General features: G+C 29.7%; 1 protein-coding gene across 1 annotated transcript; it reads left to right on the forward strand.

Annotated features, from left to right (window-relative positions):
• The first annotated feature begins 1,243 nt into the window (after positions 1 to 1,243).
• Positions 1,244 to 4,793, forward strand: LOC145946731 (uncharacterized). The gene is made up of 3 exons (XM_083056484.1): positions 1,244 to 1,250; positions 3,480 to 4,243; positions 4,635 to 4,793. Exons 1-3 carry the CDS (start codon positions 1,244 to 1,246, stop codon positions 4,722 to 4,724), a joined length of 861 nt encoding a protein of 286 aa, XP_082912610.1. The 3' UTR covers positions 4,725 to 4,793.
• The last annotated feature ends 9,999 nt before the right edge of the window (positions 4,794 to 14,792 follow it).

Here is a 14,792-nt window from a genome sequence, read left to right on the forward strand (position 1 = left end):
TACGAGCTGTGTTATTAGATTTAGAGCCCAGGGTTATTCATACTATTATGAATTTTCCATATTCAAAGGTAGTACGCATCTGGAATATGTATGTACATTTATAATTATGCATATATATGAATATGTATGTACATTTATGTTTATGCATATATATGAATATGTATGTACATTTATGTTTATGCATATATATGAATATGTATGTACATTTATGTTTATGCATATATATGAATATGTATTTACATTTATGTTTATGTTCTGTTTTATGTATTTGAGTTAGAAGAATATGTTTTACAAAGAGATCAGTGGAACCTTATAGTAATGCAAAATTTTATGTGATAAATTCGTAAATTAAAAATAGAATGTGCATATTTATCAGTATATAATTTTACTTTTATGCATTGACAAAAACATTTCTTTCTTCTAAGTTTGGGATTTTTAATTGCAATTTATTTAAATAATACCATAAAGAAACAAATGTAACGCGTGTTTTGTAATATTCTAGTAATATTCTAATAATAATAGTGCGAGATAATAAATGTAATAAAACCTATATATTTTCTTTCATAGAATAAAATTTATATATTTTTATACATTTTATTTATAGTTGGATTTGAGTTTTGGAAGAGATTATGCACAGAGCATGGAATCAGCCCAGAAGGAATCTTGGAAGATTATGCAATAGAGGGAACGGATAGAAATAATAGAAAAAATTCACCGCGTGTTCCATCGCTTTCTACGCCGCGTATTTTACGACCACGTATTCCACGACGTCTGTTCCTATCAAGTAATGGCGAAGAAAAAGATGTATCACGGCAATATAAAAGAAAAAAACTAATTTCGAAAACGCGAAAAAAATATCCAGAGAAGTTACGGGATCCGCCGCGTATTTCACCGCGTGCTCCACCGCATGTTTTACCCCGTGTTTCACCGCGTGTTCCACCGGATGTATCACCACGTGTTTCACCGCGTGTTCCACCGCCTGTTCCACCGCGTGATCCGCCGCGTGTTCCACCGGATATTTCATCACGTGTTCCACCAGATGCTTCACCACGTTTTGCACCGCCTGTTTCACCGTCTGTTCCATTGCGTGTTCCACCGCTTTCTACGCCGCGTATTTTACGCCCACGTATTCCATCACGTCTGTTCCTATCAAGTAATGGCGAAGAAAAAGATGTATCATGGCAATATAAACTAATTTCGAAAACGCGAAAAAAATGTCCAGAGAAGTTACCGGCTTCTGAAGATGAAGAGTCAGAAGATTCATATTATAATAACAAGTTATATAAAACCAATGAAGCAAATGATGATGAAATGATTGTCATTAGACATATCATCACCATAGAACAAGAATGTGTAAAAAAAAAAAAGGTAAACGAGAGAAGTCTTTTAAATGAAAGAAAAGTCCATTTTAATAAATATTTAAGAACATTCAGTAACCATAATAATAGTCAAGAAGACTTTTCTTCATGTGAGGAAAATTCAAAAATTCCAGTATTGCAAAATGGAAATGTTTTAAGATCACAAATATTTATAATAAACGGGCAACAAGTAACGTTAATTAATACTTGTGCATTTGATGCTATTATGCAATAATTATTAATAGCATATCGCGACTCGAATCGTTATAAAAATTATATAGATTGCACTCCAAATAAGATTTTAAATTTTATAAAATTGATGTCTGCTGTTGGTACAACACAAGATCTTTATAAAGAAAGAGCTATAATATTGAGCGCTTTATTTCCGATAAGAAATGGAATAATTAATTGTGTTACTAATGTCACTCAACTAGTTAAACAGTTATTGCCAAATTTGAGTTTTGGAAGAGATTATGCACAGAGCATGGAATCAGCCCAGAAGGAATCTTGGAAGATTATGCAATAGAGGGAACGGATAGAAAGGATGCCTTTTTTTATCAAGCAGATGATGAGCATTACGTACCACGAGCTGTGTTATTTAGATGTTATGTAGATTTAGAACCCAGGGTTATTCATACTATTATGAATTTTCCATATTCAAAGGTAGTACGCATCTGGAATATGTATGTACATTTATAATTATGCATATATATGAATATGTATGTACATTTATGTTTATGCATATATATGAATATGTATGTACATTTATGTTTATGCATATATATGAATATGTATGTACATTTATGTTTATGCATATATATGAATATGTATGTACATTTATGTTTATGCATATATATGAATATGTATGTACATTTATGTTTATGCATATATATGAATATGTATGTACATTTATGTTTATGCATATATATGAATATGTATGTACATTTATGTTTATGCATATATATGAATATGTATGTACATTTATGTTTATGCATATATATGAATATGTATGTACATTTATGTTTATGTTCTGTTTTATGTATTTGAGTTAGAAGAATATGTTTTACAAAGAGATCAGTGGAACCTTATAGTAATGCAAAATTTTATGTGATAAATTCGTAAATTAAAAATAGAATGTGCATATTTATATTTATCAGTATATAATTTTACTTTTATGCATTGACAAAAATATTTCTTTCTTCTAAGTTTGGGATTTTTAATTGCAATTTATTTAAATAATACCATAAAGAAACAAATGTAACGCGTGCTTTGTAATATTCTAGTAATATTCTAATAATAATAGTGCGAGATAATAAATGTAATAAAACCTATATATTTTCTTTCATAGAATAAAATTTATATATTTTTATACATTTTATTTATAGTTGGATTTGAGTTTTGGAAGAGATTATGCACAGAGCATGGAATCAGCCCAGAAGGAATCTTGGAAGATTATGCAATAGAGGGAACGGATAGAAAGGATGCCTTTTTTTATCAAGCAGATGATGAGCATTATGTACGAGCTGTGTTATTAGATTTAGAGCCCAGGGTTATTCATACTATTATGAATTTTCCATATTCAAAGGTAGTACGCATCTGGAATATGTATGTACATTTATAATTATGCATATATATGAATATGTATGTACATTTATGTTTATGCATATATATGAATATGTATGTACATTTATGTTTATGCATATATATGAATATGTATGTACATTTATGTTTATGCATATATATGAATATGTATTTACATTTATGTTTATGTTCTGTTTTATGTATTTGAGTTAGAAGAATATGTTTTACAAAGAGATCAGTGGAACCTTATAGTAATGCAAAATTTTATGTGATAAATTCGTAAATTAAAAATAGAATGTGCATATTTATCAGTATATAATTTTACTTTTATGCATTGACAAAAACATTTCTTTCTTCTAAGTTTGGGATTTTTAATTGCAATTTATTTAAATAATACCATAAAGAAACAAATGTAACGCGTGTTTTGTAATATTCTAGTAATATTCTAATAATAATAGTGCGAGATAATAAATGTAATAAAACCTATATATTTTCTTTCATAGAATAAAATTTATATATTTTTATACATTTTATTTATAGTTGGATTTGAGTTTTGGAAGAGATTATGCACAGAGCATGGAATCAGCCCAGAAGGAATCTTGGAAGATTATGCAATAGAGGGAACGGATAGAAATAATAGAAAAAATTCACCGCGTGTTCCATCGCTTTCTACGCCGCGTATTTTACGACCACGTATTCCACGACGTCTGTTCCTATCAAGTAATGGCGAAGAAAAAGATGTATCACGGCAATATAAAAGAAAAAAACTAATTTCGAAAACGCGAAAAAAATATCCAGAGAAGTTACGGGATCCGCCGCGTATTTCACCGCGTGCTCCACCGCATGTTTTACCCCGTGTTTCACCGCGTGTTCCACCGGATGTATCACCACGTGTTTCACCGCGTGTTCCACCGCCTGTTCCACCGCGTGATCCGCCGCGTGTTCCACCGGATATTTCATCACGTGTTCCACCAGATGCTTCACCACGTTTTGCACCGCCTGTTTCACCGTCTGTTCCATTGCGTGTTCCACCGCTTTCTACGCCGCGTATTTTACGCCCACGTATTCCATCACGTCTGTTCCTATCAAGTAATGGCGAAGAAAAAGATGTATCATGGCAATATAAACTAATTTCGAAAACGCGAAAAAAATGTCCAGAGAAGTTACCGGCTTCTGAAGATGAAGAGTCAGAAGATTCATATTATAATAACAAGTTATATAAAACCAATGAAGCAAATGATGATGAAATGATTGTCATTAGACATATCATCACCATAGAACAAGAATGTGTAAAAAAAAAAAAGGTAAACGAGAGAAGTCTTTTAAATGAAAGAAAAGTCCATTTTAATAAATATTTAAGAACATTCAGTAACCATAATAATAGTCTAGAAGACCTTATAGTAATGCAAAATTTTATGTGATAAATTCGTAAATTAAAAATAGAATGTGCATATTTATATTTATCAGTATATAATTTTACTTTTATGCATTGACAAAAACATTTCTTTCTTCTAAGTTTGGGATTTTTAATTGCAATTTATTTAAATAATACCATAAAGAAACAAATGTAACGCGTGCTTTGTAATATTCTAGTAATATTCTAATAATAATAGTGCGAGATAATAAATGTAATAAAACCTATATATTTTCTTTCATAGAATAAAATTTATATATTTTTATACATTTTATTTATAGTTGGATTTGAGTTTTGGAAGAGATTATGCACAGAGCATGGAATCAGCCCAGAAGGAATCTGGAAGATTATGCAATAGAGGGAACGGATAGAAAGGACGTCTTTTTTTATCAAGCAGATGATGAGCATTACGTACCACGAGCTGTGTTATTAGATTTAGAGCCCAGGGTTATTCATACTATTATGAATTTTCCATATTCAAAGGTAGTACGCATCTGGAATATGTATGTACATTTATAATTATGCATATATATGAATGTGTATGTACATTTATGATTATGCATATATATGAATATGTATGTACATTTATGTTTATGCATATATATGAATATGTATGTACATTTATGTTTATGCATATATATGAATATGTATGTACATTTATGTTTATGCATATATATGAATATGTATGTATATTTATGTTTATGCATATATATGAATATGTATGTACATTTATAATTATGCATATATATGAATATGTATGTACATTTATGATTATGCATATATGAATATGTATGTACATTTATGTTTATGTTCTGTTTTATGTATTTGAGTTAGAAGAATATGTTTTACAAAGAGATCAGTGGAACCTTATAGTAATGCAAAATTTTATATGATAAATTCGTAAATTAAAAATAGAATGTGCATATTTATCAGTATATAATTTTACTTTTATGCATTGACAAAAACATTTCTTTCTTCTAAGTTTGGGATTTTTAATTGCAATTTATTTAAATAATACCATAAAGAAACAAATGTAACGCGTGCTTTGTAATATTCTAGTAATATTCTAATAATAATAGTGCGAGATAATAAATGTAATAAAACCTATATATTTTCTTTCATAGAATAAAATTTATATATTTTTATACATTTTATTTATAGTTGGATTTGAGTTTTGGAAGAGATTATGCACAGAGCATGGAATCAGCCCAGAAGGAATCTTGGAAGATTATGCAATAGAGGGAACGGATAGAAAGGATGCCTTTTTTTATCAAGCAGATGATGAGCATTATGTACGAGCTGTGTTATTAGATTTAGAGCCCAAGGTTATTCATACTATTATGAATTTTCCATATTCAAAGGTAGTACGCATCTGGAATATGTATGTACATTTATAATTATGCATATATATGAATATGTATGTACATTTATGTTTATGCATATATATGAATATGTATGTACATTTATGTTTATGCATATATATGAATATGTATGTACATTTATGTTTATGCATATATATGAATATGTATTTACATTTATGTTTATGTTCTGTTGTATTTGAGTTAGAAGAATATGTTTTACAAAGAGATCAGTGGAACCTTATAGTAATGCAAAATTTTATGTGATAAATTCGTAAATTAAAAATAGAATGTGCATATTTATCAGTATATAATTTTACTTTTATGCATTGACAAAAACATTTCTTTCTTCTAAGTTTGGGATTTTTAATTGCAATTTATTTAAATAATACCATAAAGAAACAAATGTAACGCGTGTTTTGTAATATTCTAGTAATATTCTAATAATAATAGTGCGAGATAATAAATGTAATAAAACCTATATATATACATATATTTTCTTTCATAGAATAAAATTTATATTTTATACATTTTATTTATAGTTGGATTTGAGTTTTGGAAGAGATTATGCACAGAGCATGGAATCAGCCCAGAAGGAATCTTGGAAGATTATGCAATAGAGGGAACGGATAGAAATAATAGAAAAAATTCACCGCGTGTTCCACCGCTTTCTACGCCGCGTATTTTACGACCACGTATTCCACGACGTCTGTTCCTATCAAGTAATGGCGAAGAAAAAGATGTATCACGGCAATATAAAAGAAAAAAACTAATTTCGAAAACGCGAAAAAAATATCCAGAGAAGTTACGGGATCCGCCGCGTATTTCACCGCGTGCTCCACCGCATGTTTTACCCCGTGTTTCACCGCGTGTTCCACCGGATGTATCACCACGTGTTTCACCGCGTGTTCCACCGCCTGTTCCACCGCGTGATCCGCCGCGTGTTCCACCGGATATTTCATCACGTGTTCCACCAGATGCTTCACCACGTTTTGCACCGCCTGTTTCACCGTCTGTTCCATTGCGTGTTCCACCGCTTTCTACGCCGCGTATTTTACGCCCACGTATTCCATCACGTCTGTTCCTATCAAGTAATGGCGAAGAAAAAGATGTATCATGGCAATATAAACTAATTTCGAAAACGCGAAAAAAATGTCCAGAGAAGTTACCGGCTTCTGAAGATGAAGAGTCAGAAGATTCATATTATAATAACAAGTTATATAAAACCAATGAAGCAAATGATGATGAAATGATTGTCATTAGACATATCATCACCATAGAACAAGAATGTGTAAAAAAAAAAAAGGTAAACGAGAGAAGTCTTTTAAATGAAAGAAAAGTCCATTTTAATAAATATTTAAGAACATTCAGTAACCATAATAATAGTCAAGAAGACCTTATAGTAATGCAAAATTTTATGTGATAAATTCGTAAATTAAAAATAGAATGTGCATATTTATATTTATCAGTATATAATTTTACTTTTATGCATTGACAAAAACATTTCTTTCTTCTAAGTTTGGGATTTTTAATTGCAATTTATTTAAATAATACCATAAAGAAACAAATGTAACGCGTGCTTTGTAATATTCTAGTAATATTCTAATAATAATAGTGCGAGATAATAAATGTAATAAAACCTATATATTTTCTTTCATAGAATAAAATTTATATATTTTTATACATTTTATTTATAGTTGGATTTGAGTTTTGGAAGAGATTATGCACAGAGCATGGAATCAGCCCAGAAGGAATCTTGGAAGATTATGCAATAGAGGGAACGGATAGAAAGGATGCTTTTTTTTATCAAGCAGATGATGAGCATTACATACCACGAGCTGTGTTATTAGATTTAGAGCCCAGGGTTATTCATACTATTATGAATTTTCCATATTCAAAGGTAGTACGCATCTGGAATATGTATGTACATTTATAATTATGCATATATATGAATATGTATGTACATTAATGTTTATGCATATATATGAATATGTATGTACATTTATGTTTATGCATATATATGAATATGTATGTACATTTATAATTATGCATATATATGAATATGTATGTACATTTATGATTATGCATATATGAATATGTATGTACATTTATGTTTATGCATATATATGAATATGTATGTACATTTATGTTTATGCATATATATGAATATGTATATACATTTATATTTATGCATATATATGAATATGTATGTACATTTATATGTTTATGCATATATATGAATATGTATGTACATTTATGTTTATGCATATATATGAATATGTATGTATATTTATGCATATATATGAATATGTATGTACATTTATGTTTATGCATATATATGAATATGTATGTACATTTATGTTTATGCATATATATGAATATGTATGTACATTTATGTTTATGTTCTGTTTTATGTATTTGAGTTAGAAGAATATGTTTTACAAAGAGATCAGTGGAACCTTATAGTAATGCAAAATTTTATGTGATAAATTCGTAAATTAAAAATAGAATGTGCATATTTATATTTATCAGTATATAATTTTACTTTTATGCATTGACAAAAACATTTCTTTTTTCTAAGTTTGGGATTTTTAATTGCAATTTATTTAAATAATACCATAAAGAAACAAATGTAACGCGTGCTTTGTAATATTCTAGTAATATTCTAATAATAATAGTGCGAGATAATAAATGTAATAAAACCTATATATTTTCTTTCATAGAATAAAATTTATATATTTTTATACATTTTATTTATAGTTGGATTTGAGTTTTGGAAGAGATTATGCACAGAGCATGGAATCAGCCCAGAAGGAATCTTGGAAGATTATGCAATAGAGGGAACGGATAGAAAGGATGCCTTTTTTTATCAAGCAGATGATGAGCATTACGTACCACGAGCTGTGTTATTAGATTTAGAGCCCAGGGTTATTCATACCATTATGAATTTTCCATATTCAAAGGTAATACGCATCTGGAATATGTATGTACATTTATGTTTATGCATATATATGAATATGTATGTACATTTATGTTTATGCATATATATGAATATGTATGTACATTTATGATTATGCATATATGAATATGTATGTACATTTATGATTATGCATATATATGATTATGTATGTACATTTATGTTTATGCATATATATGAATATGTATGTACATTTATGTTTATGCATATATATGAATATGTATGTACATTTATGTTTATGCATATATATGAATATGTATATACATTTATGTTTATGCATATATATGAATATGTATGTACATTTATATGTTTATGCATATATATGAATATGTATATGTACATTTATATGTTTATGCATATATATGAATATGTATGTACATTTATGATTATGCATATACATATATGAATATGATCATTATTGTTCAAATATGGTATAATAAATTTACAAGAAGCTATCACTGAAGCAATCATACCTATAATACAAAAATGCAGTCAATGTGGTAATGAAAATATATGTACAACTTTTAGAACAGGCGCGCATCTTTTTATAGATATTGAATTGTTACAATGGTCTAGCTACGCATATATGAATAATTATTCTGTTCGGCCTAAAACAATCATTCTTTCCGAAATTCCATTAAACATCACTTTTTTGAATTCCAATTATAAATTAATTTCAGCCATTGAATATGTCGATAAGCTTAATAATAATGACATCGATGCGTTTAGCAGTAATGAAACAGGACATTACGTTGCTTATTGCCATCGAAAAACAGGAAATTGGGAAATGTATGATGACTTAAAAAAATGTATAAATAATTGCACAACTATATCTGGTAAAGTGTTTGTGCGACAAAGAAAAATATCATTATTGGTTTTTATTAAGCAAGAGTAATATTTGGCTAATTCTTATAAATCAGTCATACTATGACTATAATCAAGATTGGACTATTTATAAGAATTTATACGTAGATTATACACCACATGTTCGATTTTAGATTTTATAAAATTGTTGGGTACATATCGAATGGTACATCACAAAAACTTTATAAGAGCGAGCATTAATATATGTATATTGTATATTTGAATCAATAAAGGGAATAATTGACTGTTCATGTAATATCAGTAAATTGATACTTATTCGCGACTACAGCCGTACATGGGAGACGCATCTTAGTTAGGTAGGATATTTACCAGGAAGAATAAGAACCTAAAATTTAACGACGATCATCGTATCTATCGTACATACGTACGTATTACGTATCTATCGCATGTGCCAAATGTGTGATCGGTAAATTTACTTTTAGTAAAAATTTACTACATACACAAAATCAGCGATGAGCTCGAAAAAGATATCGTCAAATAGAAATAATCATTTTTGACAAAAGAAAGATACATATGATTCAATGTTTTCTATGAGCTGCAAACTAAATGGTTGAGCAGAGGAAGAACTGAGACAGAGATTGTTGCTGATGCTACTTCCGGTGGTTGCAGAGTCTGGAATCCTCTGATGGAGAGCTGCAAGTTTGCATGAGCCACTGGAGGGTATCGTGCTGCCTTCAACATCCTACATAATAAATTAATATCTACAGCTTTTCAACAAATCAGATTTAATTTCATACATTGCAATGTAGCACAGCTAACGCAAAAGGTACGTATAAATCCGCTAAAATCGGTGATAACGGAGAGCCCATCGGACTGCCGAATATTTGTTCATAAAACTGTCCATCAAAGCTAAAGCTAGTTGAATCCAAAATCAATTCAATAGCATGTAAAAACTGAGCTAAATTAAATTTAGTGTTTTTTTCTATCTCATTCCATCGTTTTTTGATGGCATCGAGGACCAATTCTTTCGGGATGTTTGTAAATAATGAACTCACATCTAATGATATCATTACGTCATCATCATTAATCGGAAAGTCTCTAATGTTTTTGACAAAGGTCCAACCGTCATTAACATGTGAGTTTGGTTTTTTAATCGAATTGTATAATATGTTGTGAATGAAACTGGAAACATTGTATACCGGACTACCAATCGATGATACTATAACTCTTAATGGAAAGCCAGTTTTATGAATCGTCGGCAGACCGTAACATCGTGGCAGATTTCCGTTAGTACAATTTAGATGTTTGTAAGTAGCTTCATCAATCAAATCGTTATTACGCCAAGACTTGACTAATGTGTTTATCTTGTTTGTTAGTTGTTTTAACGGATCTTTCTTTAACAATTTATAAGTGGATTGGTCATTTAATAATAATTTCATCTTTTCATAATAATCTTTCTTATCCATGATGACAGTAGTCTGACCCTTGTCGGCTCTAGTAACCAATATATCCTTATTTTCATGTAAATATTTTTTAGAAAGTGTAAAAGACTTAAGGATGTATATCTATCTACATATTTGATGTGCTTCTGTTCACACAGAAACTTTTGAAGCAAATTTGCAACCGAAATTCTGGTTGGTTCAATAATATCTGTAAAAATATTACTGCAACTCGACTCGAATCCCTGACGTCTAAAAAACCTAATCTACAATGGCAGTAAGCAGTATAGAGTAAGCAGTAAGCAGTATGAAATGGGAATTGCCCATTTCGTTACTCCCGATTTTTACATCCACTAAAAACAGTATACTCTCTATTCCTACAGCCTTGTTATTGCCATTGTATACTGTTTTTAGTGGATGTAAAAATCGGGAGTAACGAAATGGGCAATTCCCATTTCATACTGCTTACTGCTTACTGCTTACTCTATACTGCTTACTGCCATTGTAGACTAGGCTTAATACATAATTAGTCCGATTCTTTTTTTGGTGGTGTTGCAAAGGTAAAGCAAAGTTGTCACCTAAGCTTAAAAGGTCAGACACAGTATCAGGGATTTTTTTGCTACTAATATTTATCAACCATTTAGATTTGTCAATGTTTAAAAACGGATTTATACATCGATTGTATCTTTGTTTCAAATTATTGATTTTTTTTTGATTGCATTGTAAAGTTAAAGGATGTGATTCTCTAAAGCCTAGTCTACAATGGCAGTAAGCAGTATAGAGTAAGCAGTAAGCAGTAAGCAGTATGAAATGGGAATTGCCCATTTCGTTACTCCCGGTCTTTACATCCACTAAAAACAGTATACTCTCTATTCCTACAGCCTTGTTATTGCCATTGTATACTCCCGGTCTTTACATCCACTAAAAACAGTATACTCTCTATTCCTACAGCCTTGTTATTGCCATTGTATACTGTTTTTAGTGAATGTAAAGACCGGGAGTAACGAAATGGGCAATTCCCATTTCATACTGCTTACTGCTTACTGCTAACTCTATACTGCTTACTGCCATTGTAGACTAGGCTTAATGCGTGGTCTACAATGGCAGCAAGCAGTACGGAGTAAGTAGTAAGTAGTAAGCAGTACGAAATCTCATTTCGTACTGCTTACAGCTTACTGCTTATTCTGTACTGCTTGCTGCCATTGTAAACCACGCATAATATAATTTACAACATGTTTTCTGAAAGTTTAATTAAGATTGATATATTAATCTTTACTGAAGATGTGCTATATAGTATATTATTGTCTACTATTATTTACTTAATTAAATATAAACAGCATATAGTAAATTATTATAAATAATTTTAGATTTAATCAAAGATCGGATTTTATTGCATTGAATTGTTGCATAAAAAATGGTGTTAACAAGTTTATATGCTTTATATAGAAGATAATAACCGTTTTTCGATAATCAATTATTACATTAAAGCCAAGCATGCAAATATAAAATTCAAGTTTATAGTCACATAATTGTGAGATAATTGCTAAAATAAATGTACAAAAGTTTAAATAATTGATTTTCTGATTTTTTTCAATTATTTTTATATATTTTTCTTATAAAAATCTCTATCAATATTTTCTTATTTTATTATATACTAGCTTTGTATGATAGATATGCGTATGGGTGTGTATGGATGCACGTGTGTGTATGCATGGGTGGGTGCGTGGGTGAGGACGTAAAATTAAAAAAAAACCTCACAGCAGCCAGCCCCGAAAAATTTGGAACATTTTGGTACTAATTTCGAGAAAATCGGTCCACAAATGTGGAAGGAGTTCGCGGTCAGACAGACAGACGGACGGAACTTATATATATAGATATATAGATTTGTATAAATATTTATATATAGTATATTTTAATCTCATTTTATATGCATGGTAATTATATATGCGTATATATATGCATATATACAACATGTATTTATACATAGAAAAATAATGTTAGAATATTTTATTGGTACAGAAACATCTATTTTTTTTTAGAAATTTATATTAAAATACTACAAATATAAATTAATATATATTAAAACATATTTATTTATAAAATTCGTGCCTCGTGCATGAATTAAAAATTCCAACGAAAAAATTAATTTCATTGGAAGCATACGTACTGACATCCACGTTTGGCTCGCATAGCCAATGTTATTTTCAACATTTATATATATATATTTATTTATATATTATATGTATATTTATATAGACATATGTTTTACAATCATATAATTTATTGTATTTATTTATTTGCATTTATTGACACACACATACACACACACACACACACACACATATATATATATATATATATATGTCATCATGTGTAAATTATATATGTATATGTATATGTATAATATAAATTATTGAAGTTAAAATTTAAGATAGGCTTAAAATATTTCAATTCCACCATTTTTGGTCAACTTGGATCTCAGCCAATCGGCAATAGCTTACACGCCTTACACGACCAATATTTACGCACATATACATATCCAAATACACATGTATTATATGTATATAGTTATGAAAATGGCTGCCGTGGCGCTGTACTGGGTACTGGGTGCTGCTTCAATTTCACAATCGTGGAGAGTGGAAGGTGGAAGTAACGAATTGATGGCGGGAATATCAGCTCCTGCGATCGTGAAAGAGGAGCCGAGCGGAGCTGCTCCAAGCAGGACTCGCAACTCGCACCAGTTCTCCCAGGACAGGACTACAGGACGCGAACTGCGTCGAGGAGGAATACGGCGAGCAGCACATCGAGTGCACCACCGAGGGCCAGGAGAGCGAGATTCGCGCGTTCCTGTCAAGGTCCGCGTTTTACAAAGAGATCAGTGGAACTTTATAGTAATGCAAAATTTTATGTGATAAATTCGTAAATTAAAAATAGAATGTGCATATTTATATTTATCAGTATATAATTTTACTTTTATGCATTGACAAAAACATTTCTTTCTTCTAAGTTTGGGATTTTTAATTGCAATTTATTTAAATAATACCATAAAGAAACAAATGTAACGCGTGCTTTGTAATATTCTAGTAATATTCTAATAATAATAGTGCGAGATAATAAATGTAATAAAACCTATATATTTTCTTTCATAGAATAAAATTTATATATTTTTATACATTTTATTTATAGTTGGATTTGAGTTTTGGAAGAGATTATGCACAGAGCATGGAATCAGCCCAGAAGGAATCTTGGAAGATTATGCAATAGAGGGAACGGATAGAAAGGATGCCTTTTTTTATCAAGCAGATGATGAGCATTACGTACCACGAGCTGTGTTATTAGATTTAGAGCCCAGGGTTATTCATACTATTATGAATTTTCCATATTCAAAGGTAGTACGCATCTGGAATATGTATGTACATTTATAATTATGCATATATATGAATATGTAGTATGTACATTTATGTTTATGCATATATATGAATATGTATGTACATTTATGTTTATGCATATATATGAATATGTATGTACATTTATGTTTATGCATATATATGAATATGTATGTACATTTATGTTTATGTTCTGTTTTATGTATTTGAGTTAGAAGAATATGTTTTACAAAGAGATCAGTGGAACCTTATAGTAATGCAAAATTTTATGTGATAAATTCGTAAATTAAAAATAGAATGTGCATATTTATATTTATCAGTATATAATTTTACTTTTATGCATTGACAAAAACATTTCTTTCTTCTAAGTTTGGGATTTTTAATTGCAATTTATTTAAATAATACCATAAAGAAACAAATGTAACGCGTGCTTTGTAATATTCTAGTAATATTC

Source organism: Prenolepis imparis, unplaced genomic scaffold (assembly GCF_030444845.1).
Source record: "Prenolepis imparis isolate NDT839.2.m4 unplaced genomic scaffold, iyPreImpa1.0 SCAF_19, whole genome shotgun sequence".
NCBI lineage: Eukaryota > Metazoa > Arthropoda > Insecta > Hymenoptera > Formicidae > Prenolepis > Prenolepis imparis.